This window comes from Pseudorca crassidens, chromosome 9 (assembly GCF_039906515.1).
Source record: "Pseudorca crassidens isolate mPseCra1 chromosome 9, mPseCra1.hap1, whole genome shotgun sequence".
Classification (NCBI taxonomy): Eukaryota; Metazoa; Chordata; class Mammalia; order Artiodactyla; family Delphinidae; genus Pseudorca; species Pseudorca crassidens.
The window spans coordinates 56,257,522-56,273,077 of NC_090304.1; the positions used below are offsets into that span (position 1 = coordinate 56,257,522).

The 15,556-nt window shown below is 37.9% G+C and overlaps 1 protein-coding gene across 1 annotated transcript in view; it reads right to left on the reverse strand.

The window, feature by feature from the left end:
- The window catches only part of INTS4 (integrator complex subunit 4), a 113,217-nt gene that overhangs the window by 26,370 nt on the left and 71,291 nt on the right, over positions 1 to 15,556 (reverse strand). Inside the window, exons 12-15 of the mRNA XM_067750469.1 lie at positions 11,399 to 11,541; positions 8,674 to 8,789; positions 6,103 to 6,236; positions 3,962 to 4,119 (exon numbers count right to left, since the gene is read on the reverse strand). Of these exons, the coding sequence (XP_067606570.1) occupies positions 3,962 to 4,119; positions 6,103 to 6,236; positions 8,674 to 8,789; positions 11,399 to 11,541 (551 nt within the window). The remainder of the gene's footprint in view (positions 1 to 3,961; positions 4,120 to 6,102; positions 6,237 to 8,673; positions 8,790 to 11,398; positions 11,542 to 15,556) is intronic.

Sequence of the window (15,556 nt, forward strand, 5' to 3'; positions counted from 1 at the left end):
TGCCTGCTTTCTGTAGTGTTTTTATCAGAAGTGGATGTTCCATTCTATCAAAAGCTCTCTGTTATCTATTGAGATGATTATATGGTTTTTATTCTTCAATTTGTTATTGTGGTGTATCACATTGATTGATTTGCAGATATTGAAAAATCCTTGCATCCCTGGAATCAATCCCACTTGATCGTGAAGGATGATCCTTTTAATGTATTGTTAGGTTTAGTTTGCTAGTATTTTGTTGAGGATTTTTGCATCTATTTTCATCAGTGATATTGGCCTGTAATTTTATTTTTTTGTGATACCTTTTCTAGTTTGGGTATCAGGGTGATGGTGGCCTCACAGAATGAGTTTGGAAGTGTTCCTTCCTCTAAAATGTTTTGGAATAGTTTCAGAAGGACAGGTGCTAACTCTTCTCCAAATGTTTGATGGAATTCACCTGTGAAGCCATCTGGTCCTGGACTTTCATTTGTTGGGAATATTTAAATTAGTGATTCAACTTCAGTACTGGTAATTGGTCTGTTCATATTTTCTATTTCTTCCTGGTTCAGTCTTGGGAGATTGTACCTTTCTAAGAATTTGTCCATTTCTTCTAGGTTGTCTATTTTGTTGGTGTACAGTGGTTTGTAGTAGTCTCTCATGATCTTTTGTATTTCTGTGGTGTTGGTTGTTAACTTCTCCTTTTCATTTCTGATTTTATTGGTTTGGGCCCTCTCCCGTTTTTTCCTGATGAGTCTCGCTAAAGGGTTATCAATTTTGTTTATTTTTTTTTAAAGAATCAGCTTTTAGTTTTATCAATCTTTTCTATTGTTCTTTTAGTCTCTTTTTCATTTATTTCTGCTCTGATCTTTATGATTTCTTTCCTTCTACTAACTCTGGGTTTTGTTTGTTCTTCTTTCTATGGTTGCTTTAGGTGTAAAGTTAGGTTGTTTTGAGATTTTTCTTGATTCCTGAGGTAAGTTTGTATCGCTATAAACTTCCCTCTAAGAACTGCTTTTGCTGCATCCCATAGGTTTTGGATTTTTGTACTTTTGTTTTCATTTTTTCTCCAGGTATTTTTCTGATTTCCTCTTTGATTTGAAACAAGTCTTTGGATTTTAAATCTCACTATACCAGATCCTTCATGTCATACAGACTGTTTATGCAGAAACAGAGCAGTGTGACAAGATGGAAGGGCTGGAAAAACCTATGTTCTAGTCCAGGGCTTTGCTGTTCCTTGTCTTTGACAGTCTTCTCCCTTCTTCACTTGACTAACTTCTAGTCATTCTTCTGGTCATTGCTTAAACCATGAAAGGAAGGGTTAGGTGCCCCCTTCTGTCTTCTAGAAAACCCTGTACTTAATGTATTGTGTGGAAAGCACAATACTGCATTGCCTGTTTACCTAGCTATTTCCCCAACCAGGCTGTAAGATCCCTTGCAGCAGAGACTATGTCTTGTTTACTATTGTGTCCCTTCTGCCTAGCACAATGCTTGGCGCTAAAAAACCATATAACAAATTAATGAACTCCAGCTCCCTCACTCATTGTAAAAATTGGATAATTCTCATGGAATTGTTTTCAAATTCAATGAAATAATGTACATAAAACAGAAGAGTGGGCACTTAATAGACAGCAGCTCTTACTATGATCAAGGATAGTGGAGCCTTATAAAAGATTAAATCCATGCAACTGAAGGTGAGGTATGACCAGAAGAAAATGCCATCTATAAAAATATTAAAAGTCTTCATTCCTGGTTAAGCCATCATAACCAGAGTTTTCAACAAATATTTACTAAGCTCCTAAATAAGGCACCCAAAATACAGTGGTGAAGACAAAGTAGTTATGTCAAGTTCTAAAAACAAACCAAAAAAATCATCCCCCCAGGGTCCTCACTGAACTACAGCAGTGCGGTGAAATCTTATTTGGGTGACACGGCTGCTTAGATTACAACAAAGGACAATGTGTTTGACGGTGAAGTTTGTTTGATACTAGTACTAACAAGTAAACGGCCAGAGTCCTAATCAGAGAAACTTCTGTATGAAATTTTGACTAACATTTCACTTTTCAGCAACTACGGAAAAATGTAAATTCTGAAGAACCCCAGGGATCATCTGACGTACCTCCACTGATAAAAGAATCCCCTTCACTGCTGCATATCAGAGAGCAACAATTTTAGAGTCAAACAAAGCTAGATTTAAATCCCAGTTCTGCTACTTCCTAGCAAATTGCTTCATTTCCCCAAATTTCTATTTCTTCATTGTAAAATGGTTAACAACATCTAACTGCAATAATATTTGTAAAACACAGTAGGTCATCAGTAACTGCTGCACCATTGGCTTTCCTTTTCGGATCTTTCACCATCCTGGCCACCTTTCTCAGAATGCACTTACCTAGAAACATAGTGCCCGGGACTGACCACAGCACTAGAACTGCGGTCTGACCAGCCCAAAGCCCAACAGGACTATCATCTCATAAAATCCAGATCATAAGAGTGACTCAAACCTGGGTGTCTACTGAGTACCTACTAACAGCCAGCACTGCAGGTGATGACCAAATTGGTTTGCTTTTGTGCATTTTGTACCTTCTCAGTGCCAACTGGATAGAAAACTGTCAAGGACAAAACTTAAATGTTTATTTAGGTGTGGCTGAGTGGGGAAGTAGAGCTTTTTTTCCTGGGCTCAGGGCCAAAAACTTCAGTAGCAGCTTCTAAATTTAATCACATTGGTGAGGGAGCAGATGAGAAAGAAAATGTGATCCAGGCATCACTTCAGGGTCAGCAAACTTTTTCTGTAAAGGGTCACATAGTAAACATTTTAGGCTTTGTAGTCCATATAGTCTCTGTGGTAACTACTCAATCTACCACTGCAGCAATGAAAGCAGCCATAGACAGTACCTAAACGAATGAATGTGGCTATGCTTCAATCAAACCTTATTTACAAAAGCGGACAGATATTGTCTTTGCTAAAGGCAAATGGGGGGCTTCCCTGGTGGCGCAGTGGTCAAGAATCCTCCTGCCGAGGCAGGGGACACGGGTTCGAGCCCTGGTCCAGAAAGATCCCACATGCTGCAGAGCAACAAAGTCCATGTGCCACAACTACTGAAGCCCGCACGCCTAGAGCCCGTGCTCTGCAACGAAGAGTAGCCCCCGCTCGCCACAACCAGAGAAAGCCCGCGTGCAGCAACTAAGACCCAACGCAGCCAAAAATAAATAAATAAATTCATTTTAAAAATTAAAAAAAATAAAGGCAAATGGGTTTCATTTCTTTTCAAATCATTCAGGACAAACTAATAGGGCCTGGCAGACTCTGCTGATTGTTCTCGATATCCTTCCCTTCTTCCTTAGTAACAGAGTCACTAAGTGCTAACTAAGCACTGCTCACCCAGAACAAAGACTACCTTTCCTAGCTCCTTACAGCTAGATATAGCCATGTGACTTAAGTTCTAGTCAATGGGACACAAGTAAAATTAGAACATGCAAATTGGGGAAGTGTCTTTAAAAGGGAGTGGTTGTAGAAATGATGCCCTTCTGCTCTTTCCTTTTTCCTAGAGGCTGGATTACAAAGGGGATGGTTAAAGTTTGGATCTTCAGCCAAAGGCCACTTGATGCAAAAGATGGAGAAATAAGAAAGAATGAGTCTAGGTCATCAGCCATCTCAGCTCTGTCCGCCTATGAGAAACAATTAACCTTTTATCCTGTTTAAGCCACTGTTAGTTGCATTTTCTGTTACCCTAACTAATATAAGGTAAGAAAAATTGAAAACAGGTTCTTTGTAACTCTTTCTAGTTTTGTACTAATCATCAATCTTGTCATGAACACAAAGCTTTTCTTTGTAATATGCTTAAACCACAATCTAATCCAAATAAAAACATCAGAAAATCCTGTCAACACAGTCAGAAAAACTAGCCTATAACCAACATTAGAAATCAAAAGGATCAAGCCAAGCATAACAACGTTAACTGTGTCAAAGGAAAGGGATGGTCAATCACCTCACCTGATGGTGAACTCTAGCAGCTCCTGAGTTCCTTGAGGGTCCAGGTGTTGAAGACTGTATACCCTTTCAAGGCTCTGCTGCAGGAACTGATGGGAAGGATCCTCATGAGGCATGATATTGGGAGAAAGAGCTGATGACACTAGTTTTCTACCTGGTAACTAAGCAAACACAGTGGGGTTACAGCACCATCAAATTCTCTGGCTTAAAAAAAAAAAAAAAACCAACTCCTGTGGCTCAGTTTTTAGTAACACGAAGAAACCAGGAAAAAAATGTGAACCAAACAAAGAAATGGTAAAAAAAAAAAAAAAAAGCTAGATAATTCTGTAAACAACCTTCTTCTCCTTCCTCAGCTTAAGTGGGAGAAAGGGAAAGAGAGAGAGAAAACGAACATGGTCTACCGAATACAGCCACAGCTGCAAGGAGAAAAAGAAAAGAGAATGGTATAACATTATTTTCTATTGCTAACTGAAATAAATGGGCTAACCACAGAAATAGGACTAAAAATTAATCTGTAGTCACATTTATTTTTAACCTTTATTTGATCATTCACTTCATAGAAGAGTGATGATTTATTCCCAAATAAGTTTACATAGCATGTTGTAAAAATGTTTTTTATGATGATAATTATAATCCTTGTTCTTACTGTTAAAAGTGGCTACCTTTCAAGAAAGGGATGAGGAAGGGAGAGCAAAAAGGATTTTACTTTTAACTTTGTATCTTCTATATAGTTTAAATTTTCTAACCATGTACATATATTATTCTAAATAAAGTCATTTAGAGTTACTTAAGCAGGGGTGAGTAAATACAAATAAAGAGCTTAGAAAAGTGCCTGCACACAGCATTCAGTAAGTGTTTGCTATTATTATCATTATAGTTCATTAAAATTTTTTTCTAAAAAAAATAAATAAATAAATAAAATAAACTTGGGAGTTCCCTGCTGGCGCAGTGGATAACACTCTGCGCTCCCAATGCAGGGGCCCCGGGTTCGATCCCTGGTCAGGGAACTAGATCCCACACACATGCCGCAACTAGGAAGCCTGTCTGCTGCAACTAAGACCCGCAACCAAAAAAAAAAACTTGCTGAGAATCATAGCTTTATGTAATTATTAAAATATAACACAATCTTATCCTTGATTTAAAATACGTTGTTCCAGATTTCTTCTTCTTGCCTAATATAACATAATCAATAACCCAGGGACATTTTTTTTAACATCTTTATTGGAGTATAATTGCTTTACAATGGTATGCTAGTTTCTGCTTTATAACAAAGTGAATCAGCTATACGTATACATATATCCATCCCCAAATCTCCTCCCTCTTGCATTTCCCTCCCACCCTCCCTATCCCACCCCTCTAGGTGGTCACAAAGCACCGAACTGATCTCCCTGTGCTATGTGGTTGCTTCCCACTAGCTATTTATTTTACATGGTAGTGTATATATGTCCATGACACTGTCTCACTTCGTCCCAGCTTACCCCTCCCCCTCCCCACGTCCTCAAGTCCATTCTCTACGTCTGTGTCTTTATTCCTGTCCTGCCCCTAGACCCAGGGACATTTAAAAAATGAATCTTCTTAAAAGATTCAGAGCAGGGACTTCCCTGGTGGCACAGTGGTTAAGAATCCGCCTGCCGATGCAGGGGAGACAGGTTCGAGCCCTGGTCCAGGAGGATCCCACATGCCGCAAAGGAATTAAGCCTGCGCACCATGACTACTGAGCCTGCACTCTAGAGCCCGTGAGCCACGACTACTGAGCCTGTGCTCTAGAGCCTGTGAGCCACAGCTACTGAGCCCGTGTGCCACAACTACTGAAGCCCATGTGCCTAGAGCCTGTGCTCTGCAACAAAAGAAGCCACCACAATAAGAAGCCCACACACCACAACGAAGAGTAGCCCCGCTCTCTGCAACTAGAGAAAGCCCACGCAGAGCAACAAAGACCCAAAGCAGCCAAAAATAAATAAATTTATTAAAAAACAAAAAAAGATTCAGAGAAAAGTACAAAACAATAGAAGAAAGCCCAAGAGAGAGAGGTAATTAATGAATGTGTTTTCAGAGAATACACAGTCTGCTTTCTGCCACTTAACCACCACACGGACTAAAAATCAAAAAACCAAAAACAAGAACGAAAGATGTTTTCAACATACCCTCAAGGCAGGAACAAGATGAGAAAGACTGTCTCGGAGGTAGGCATAGTGTCTGAAGGTATGATCTGAGAACAATGCAGGCATTGTTGGACAGCTTTTAGCAGCATTGAAAATAAGAACCAAAACTGCAATGTCTGATAAATAAGTGGGTTAAGTAAACTTGGAGGTATAAAAGGTTGAGCTTGGCCAGAATTTGGTGCCTCTACTTCTAACCCCCCAAATTCCTGTTAAATGACTACAATTTTCTAACAAAGAAATGCAAATTCAAAGAGATACATTACCTCACTCCAAATTACCCCAATTACCCCTCCAATTACCAAAGAAAGGTTTTTTAAAATAATGTCTGCTGTCAAGAATACTAACAAATAGGAACTTCTGGTACAATGCCTACTAAAGTATATACTGGCACAATCCCTTGGAATAATAATTTGGTACTAGATATGAGTCTTATGAATGTTGAGTAATTCCACATCTCAAAATCAAATGGCAGAGTATCATTTACAGTAGCAAATAATCAGTAACAACCTAAATGTCCAAAACCAGGAGAATGATTAAATAACTTGTGTTTCATCTACTTGATGGAGTATTACGCAATAATTAAAAATTATCCTTATAAAAGATTTTTAACATTGCATCATAAGCATTTTGTTATAAGTGAAAAAAGCAGACTCTAAAATGTATAGACAATATATGACAGCAGCTATCTATCATCAAATGTTTGTTGATGAAATAAAATGTTAAAAAATAAAATGACAGCAAAATCCCAAACCCAAGCTTTTAAAAAGGGAGGAGGAGGGCTTCCCTGGTGGCGCAGTGGTTGAGAGTCCGCCTGCCAATGCAGGGGATGCAGGTTTGTGCCTCCGTCCAGGAAGATCCCACATGCCGCAAAGCGCCTGGGCCCGTGAGCGATGGCCACTGAGCCTGCGCGTCCGGAGCCTGTGCTCCGCAACAGGAGACGCCACAACAGTGAGAGGCCCACGTACCGCAAAAAAAATTAAATTAAATTAAAAGGGAGGAGGAAACACAACAAAATATTAAGTCAATTACATTGGCTATTAAGACTCTGGGTGTTACATATTAAATTTCCTCTTTCTACTTTTAAAAGTTTTCTTTCTATGTATATTAATTTTGTAACAGAGGGAAAATCAGAAATTAAAAACACAAGATAAACATACCTTCCAATCTTCTGTATGTATCTCTATGGCAGAGTGTGCTATTTGCCTACCCAGTATCCATTGTTCCCTTTTTCCTTACTAACAGAATATTGATTTTATTCCAAATATCCTCTGACTTCCTGCCTAGAACCTGGACCTGATGACTGGAGCTCTAGCAATAATTTTGGACAACTGAAAATGGAGGAACAGAAAAATGGAAGGAGCCTAGATCACCAAGAATAATGTGGAACTACTATACCAGACTGCTTACCTCCAGACTTCTTTTACATTGAGGAAAAAAAAAAAACTGTAATTAACATTTAAGATACATTTGGGGCAATCTCTGTTATTCACAGCCAAACATATTTCTTAAATAACACAATTCTCCAACTACCCAGAAAAATATCTTAACATTAGGCTTCCAAAAATGTTTAGTATTTTTTTTTAACGTGAAAGGGGCTTCAGATTTCAGGGCACTTTAATATGTCCTGTGTGATTTGTAATAACACCTAGCCCACAAGCCTCTGTGATGAGCTGAATTTCAAATAGTCATAGTATTGCACCTTTAGAGGTAAGGTCAAGGACGTGCCTTTTTTAGATGTAAACACAGAGTCAGGCATTGGTTAGCACATCAATTACACAGATCTTTTAAAGAATTCTCCAAATGCCCTGTGAAAATAAAAAGAATTAAGAGAGAATACAATGGTCATCACAAAAGCCAGTTATTTGGCTGATCCCTGTATCTCAATAAATACCCCACTAAACCTCACCAAGGACGTGCTATAGAGTGAAAAGAACCACGGGAGAGTATGGATGTACTGATGTAAATGTATTCCCATTACTGGAAAACAACCCTACGGCATGGCATGCTGCCCAAAGCTATCACAACCCCCTTGAACTTGTATCAGGGCTAGAGTAATCATGCAGCCTAGCTCAGCCCATCCCCTCCTTCAGGCTGCAGATCAAATTAAGCACAGAATAAGACATAGGGAAAAGTCCACAGGCTTTAAAACCAAAGATGTCTGTCTGGCTTTGAATCCCAGATTTGCTGCTTAGAGAGGTACTTAGCCTCTCTGAGCCTCAGTTCCTCATCCGTAAGCAGGGAATAATACCTCCTTCCAGGGTTGTTTGCAGATCAGTGATAAAAATGTATGAAGCATTTAAACAGTATGTGGAATGTAGTAGATGCTCAATAAATGGTTAAAATTTAGTATTAGTATTAAATGGCAAAGTTGAACTACTGTGAATATAAGAATAAAAGCTGAGGAAAATAACCATTAGGCTCCCTCAGGATATACTTTTAACTAAAAGAAATGAGAAAGAAAAATAACAACAAAACAAAACAAAACCCTCAGACCATCCAGGCTATACTGTAGAAAAAGATGCCAAAATTCCCTGCTAAATCAGCAGAGGATACAAGCTGGATCATCCATGTCTGGTTCAGCTGTGTCAAAAAACGGGTGGGTGCTCAGGAGCTCAGGCACCAAGGGAAGCACCAGGGTTGGATGCCGACTTCCCAGAAACTTCAAGCATCTGAAACAAGCAAAATGAGAAACAAGCAAACCTCTTTTTTAAAAAGTACTGAGAATTGGAATCAGAAAACCTGACTCAGAATTACAAATTCTCAACCATCTACTTTTGTTACCTCTATGACTTCAGATAAGTCATTCAATTATTCCAGAACTCAAGTTAATTCATCTAAAAACTTGGTTATTATGAAGACAGAGAGCTGATATGACAGATATTACTACAAGTTATTTAACTAACAACCATTTCCCCCAGCTTCCTTGCCAAGAGAACCCTGATTTTACTCAGGTATCAGGTAAGTAGCAAAGTGCTCAATGAAGGTAGGCCTAGCCCAAGGGCTCAACCACAACTGGTCTAAACTCATCATGGCAATCCCAAGCCCATTTTACAGAGACTGCTTTGCAGGTAGTCAAGTAACCCAGTTCTGGTCAATGGGACAAGAGGGGAAGTCTGCTGCAGAGCTTCTCAGGAATGTTTTCCTAATCAAATGAAGTGCATACAAATGAACATATCTATGAAACGGAAACAGACTCACAGATACAGAGAACAGATTTGTGGTTGGGAAGGGGGGTGGGGGAGGGAAGTATTGGGAGTTTGGGATTAGCAAATGCGAACTATTACATATAGGATGGATAAACAAGGTCCTATTGTATAGCACAGAGAACTATATTCAATATCCTGTGATAAACCATAATGGGAAAGAAAATGAAAAATAATATACATATAGGTATAACTGAATCACTTTGCTGTACAGCAGAAATTAACACAACATTGTAAATCAACTATACTTCAATAAAATTTTTAAAAAAGAGAAGTGCATGGAGGGAATGTCCTTTTCTTTCTGTCTTAAGATATTGTCTTATCAGGTAGCCATATTGCAACTATGAGGAGAAAGCCAAGAGAACTGCAAAGAAGTCAACCAGAGTACTAGCCCTGTTAAGCTGTTGAATGACCAATCCTGAAATCAACTTTCTGACTTCTTGTTATGCAAAAAAATTAGACCTTACTGTTTAAGGCACTTTTAATCAGATTTTCTGTTACTTGTAGACAAAAGCATTCTAACTGATATCCTGGGTGAAGTTCTAGAATCAGAAGAGATCTGATCTGAAACAGGAAACTTAATAACTCTGTGGCCTTGAGCAGATATATGTTTACCTACAAATGAGATTAAATATAATTACCTCATACAGTTGCTATAAGGATTAAATGAGATAATGAGTGAAAAGTACTTAGCAAGGTGTCTGCCATTATATAATAAGAACTCAATTAACTATTAGTTAGCTATTATTAATTGGCTATTAGTTAACTACTATGACTACACGAAGGCCCTTTATAAGTTATAAAGAACTACATGTGTGCTGGTATTTATGCTTTTTTGTTATTTTTAATTAAGTTCTGGTGTAGAAGGTGTGTTGAATTGAAAATAAATATAAACCTTAATTTAATGTCCTCACTGAGTTTATAATCCAACTGAGGCAAAGATGACTAACACTATAAGGTAATGAACTATCAAATGAATGATACCCTGCTTTCTACCTGTCAAAGGTAGAAGGGATCACTATGATCGGAGAAAGCTGCACAAAGAAGATGAGACTTCACCAAGGACTGGAGAATAAGAAGATCAGCAAAAGGGAGAAAACAAACCCCATGAACACACTGATGGCTATATGGGGTATGAAAGGCATCACATTTAAAACACTTGATACTGTTAGGAAAGTACACTTTTCTCTAGTTCTGTCTTAAAGAACTTAATTCACTAGTTTTCTGACCTCTCTCAGCCCATTTACTCACTGTGCCTCAGGGGACATTGTATCCCCACAGCCCAAATGACTGAGTGCCCCTTGAAGACACTCAATAAATGTACAATGAATTGAGCTGAATTGGACTGAACAAACATGAAGAAATGGCAAAACAGAAAACCAGGTATCGAAAACGTTACCTAGAGCAAGATTCCCTGGCATTTTTAGTTCTTAGTATGTCTTCCAAGCACCTGATTTGACCCACAGTTTTTCGACTTTTAATAACAATTTTTTTTGAAAATAAATCAATCATATATTTGCAGTGATCTCATCACATAAGCTCATTGAAATATGTGGAGTACAACAACGCACATTTTATATTAAATGTATGCAAGGAGCTCCTCAAACAGCAATTCATGAACAGTGTTAAGCTTGACTCTAGCCAGTAAAGCTAGAGGTAATCAGGGGAAAATATGATTGTGATTTTCCATCTGAATACCAAATACTCACCCTCCCTTTAATCTCTACAATGATGGAAACAGACAAAGAGTGACTAACACTCTATAAGAGGAAAAGGAAATCTAATCGACTCATCTCTGTACCTCCAAAACTTACCACAGGGCTTGGCACATAGTAAGCACATAGCAGGCACATAGTATTTGCTAGATGGATGGATGGACAAATGAATAACCTAAGATGTGATATTCAATTTAGGAACCAGACTCTTGAGAGTATAGTTATGTTGAATCAGGTTTCTAAATTGAAGACAAAATTGAAGGCCATACCCAATCTATGATGATCCACTAAATAATGTCAACATTGTACATTTACCATATTATCAGACTCAGCGAACAAATGAGCAAAAAAAATCCTTACTTCCATATGGAGTCCCTATCAGTAGGGTACTTGGTTAAATTTTTCAGCAGCTCCACCAGTGCAAGATGAATCCCTTCTTTGGTTGAAACATTAGTGCAACATAAGAGTTCATGAAGAGCCTCTCTAATATCTCTGGATGAATCCTTAAAAAAAAGAAAAAGGTAATAATAATAATAGCAGTCACTATGGATTAGCTATTATGGAGGAGTATACAAGTTAAAGTGGGAGTACAGGGTAAAGAACTTCTCAATTTTCAGAAAGGGGAGGGCCTAGTGTTCACAGAGGAGGAAAAATTTGAAATGATATTTGAAGAATTCATTCATTTGTTCATTCATTAATCGGTACACTCAACATTTACTGAACACGTATTAAACAATCAACATTTATCAGCACCTACTATGTACAAGTGCTAGGGATACAGAAGTAATTAAAATTGAATCCCTGCTCTCAGGAGTTTCCTTTTAGTGAAAAGACAAAAATGAATAACTAAATATATAGGTCACATATGAGAAACTATAAAGCAGGTTAAGGTTAAGAGTGCTAGGATAGGTGGGGTATTTTACATGGCATAATCAAAGGGAACAGCAAACATAAAGGCCATGAGGTGAAAGCATGTTGAAAAATAGCAGTGTGGCTACAGCAGAGTAAACAAAAAGAGAGTAGGTACTAGATGATGTCAGAGAGCGGCCTCTTCCCTCCCCAACACTTTCTGCTCAACCTCACTAAAATGATTAGAAAAGCTCAGCAACAACTTCTTAATGCTAATGTAAATGAAAACATATCAGTTTTACTCTTATTTGGTATCTCCATAGCATTTTTTGCCAGTTCTTTAAAACTTTTTAATATAGACAATTTGAAACATATGTAAAAGTAGAGATAATTCTCCAGTTTCAACAATTAACTCATAGCCAATCTTGCTTCATCTATACATTTACCCACTCCTCCCAGATTATTCTGAAGCCAATCAGAGAAATCATAGCATTTTGTTGGTAAATATTTCCATAATATCTTTTTTAAAATTATTTTTTAAAAAAACCCACAAAACCAATATCATGCCTAAAATTTTAATAACTCTTTAATAGCAAATATCCACTCCATAATAAAATTTCCCTGACTCAAAAAGTTTTTATTTGTTGTAATTAGGCTCCAAGAATGTCCGCACATTGCAATTGGGTAATATGTCCCTTAAGTATCTTTTAATACATAAAATCTCTTTACATCTCACTTTTTTTCCCCTTGCAATTTCTCCCCTGTATATCCTGAGATGGTAGTTTGATTTAGAGGTTTAATCACATTCAGGTTCAATATTTTTATAAGACCACTTCACAGGTAGTAGTGTGTACCTCCCTCAGGAACTATATTTTTCTTTTTGTGATATTAGTAACCACTGAAGATCACTGCCTAGATCTGGTAATTCATTAAAGTTGTAAAACAATGATATATAAATTCTATCATTCTTCTTCATTCATCAACTGGAATACTTCTACAAAGAAAAACTTCCCCTTATCAACTAGCTGGTTGTCTTGAAGTTCCATCTGTATAGGAAAAGGAAGGATAAATGCTTGATTCCTTAATTTACCAGTTTTCAAAATAATGAATTGATTACTAAGCATCTTCTAAAGGTGACTAATGCAGTGTTTTGTTTTTGAATTATTATAAAATCATGGGTTTCAACAGATTTGCAGTTGTAATCCTTAATAATATGTTTCACCTTTGCCCAGTGTGAGTCTATTTAAGTTATCTCCTGGGTCTTTTTTTTTTTTCGGTACGCGGGCCTCTCACTGTTGTGGCGTCTCCTGTTGTGGAGCACAGGCTCTGGACGCACAGGCTCAGCGGCCATGGCTAACGGGCCCAGCCGCTCCGCGGCATGTGGGATCCTCCCAGACCGGGGCACGAACCTGTGTCCCCTGCATCGGCAGGCGGACGCTCAACCACTGCGCCACCAGGGAAGCCCTCTCCTGGGTCTTTTTGATATAAGCCTAGAGGTAATAGCTAATAGCTAATACCTAATGTTTGCTTTCTGTATGACAAAGACAGTACAAGGTCATCTTGTTACGTTTCCTACACCACACTTGGAATCAGCCATTTCTCTTTGGAATTTTGGTTCCTTTTAGCGGGAAATGGGATCTCCAAAGCATTTTTTTAAAAGTCAGGTTTGAGAATTCCCTGGAAGCCCGGTAGTTAGGACTCCACGCTCTCACTGCCAAGGGCCTGCATTCAATCCCTGGTCAGAGAATTAAGATCCCACAAGCCACACGGCTTGGCCAAAAAAAAAAAAGTCAGGTTTACTGACATATAATTTACATTCTGTAAAATTCATCCTGTTTAATGTACACTTCCATGAGTTCAACAAATGAATACAGTTATGTAACCACCATGACAATCAAGATATAAAACACTTGCATCACCCAAACACTTCCCTTGTGTCCCTTTGTAGTCTACCCCTCACCCCCAGCCTCTGGCAACCACTGATGCATTTTCTGCTACAGTTTTTGTCTTTTCCAAAATGTCATATAAATGAAATCACAGAGTATGCTGCTTCTTGTGTCTGGCTACTTTCACTTAGCATAATGCATTTGAGATTCATCCATGTTGTTATGCGTATCAGCAGCTATTCCTTTTTATTACCGAGTAGTAATCCATTGTATAAATGTACCATAGTTAATTTATCCATTCACCAACTGAAGGATTTTGTGTTGTTTCCAGTTTTGTGACTATTATAAATAAAGCTGCAATAAACATTTGCATACAGGTCTTTGTGTGAACATGAGTTTTCAGTTTTCTTTAGTAAATACTTCAGAGTGGTACTGTGGGGTCATATGTTAAGTGTATATTTAATTTTATAAGAAGCTGTCACAGTAGTTTCCAAAGTGGCTCTACCATTTTGCATTTCCATCAGCAGTATATGAAAAGCGCCAGTTGTTCCCCATCTTCACAGCACTTGATATTGTCAGGGTTTCTTTTGTTTGTTTGTTTGTTTTTACCCATTCTAACAGATGAGTTGTTGTAATTTCTCACTATTGTTTTGTTTTTTGGGGGGTTTTTTGGCCACGTGGTACAGCTTGCAGGATCTTAGTTCCCTGAACAGGGACTGAACCCAGGCCCTCAGCAGTGAAAGTCCAGGGACCTAACCACTGGACTGCCAGGGAATCCCCTCACTATTGTTTTAATCTGCATTTCTCTAATGACTAATGATGTTAAGCATGTTTTCACATGCTTATTTATTATTTGCCACTGCTATCTTCTTTGCTTAAGTGTCTGTTCAAATCTTTTGCTCATTTTTTAATTGGGTGGTGTGCTTTCTTATTATTGAATATATATTCTTTTTATTTTTCTTTTTCTTTTGGCCGTGCCACATGGCTTGTGGGATCTTAGTTCCCCCACCAAGAATTAAACCCAGGCCCTTGGCAGTGAAACTGAGGAGTCCCAACCATTGGACTGCCAGGGAATTTCCTGAGAATTTTAAATATATTCTTTATCAGATGTGTGTTTTGCAAATATTTTCTCCCAGTCTGTGGTATGTCTTTTCAAAAAAAAATTTTTTTTGGCTTAAACAGAAATTTATTGTCTGAGCTCTAGAGGCTTGACGTCCAAAATCAAGATGTAAGCAGGGTTGGTTCCTTCTGAGGGCTGCGACACAGAATCTATTCCACAACCCCCCTCCTAGCTTGTGGTAACCTTACATTCCTTGTATGGCCTTGTAGATGGCATTCTCTCTGTGTCTTCACATTGTCTTCCCTCTATGTGCGTTTCTATATCCAAATCTACCCCTCCCTTTTTTTGGTACAGTTTATATATCAAAGCCATTATATGTGTTTGATTTGGTTCCATTATCTCTTTACTGTCGTCAAATATATATAACATAAAATTTACCACTTTAAGTAAATGTACATTTTAAGTGTACAGTTCTATGGCACTAAGTATATTCACATTGTTGTGCTATCTTTAAAATTTCTTACAAGTGTTTCTTTGAAGAAATTTTTTTATTTGATAACCAGTTTATCTAGTTATTTCTTTCATAGATTAAGTTTTTGGTGTCATATCTAAGAAATCTTTGTCTAAGACAAGGTCACAAATATTTCCCCTAAAAGTTTTATACTTTTAAGTTTTACTTAATACATGAAAGAAATCAAACTAAAAAATTTAAAAGACACATCC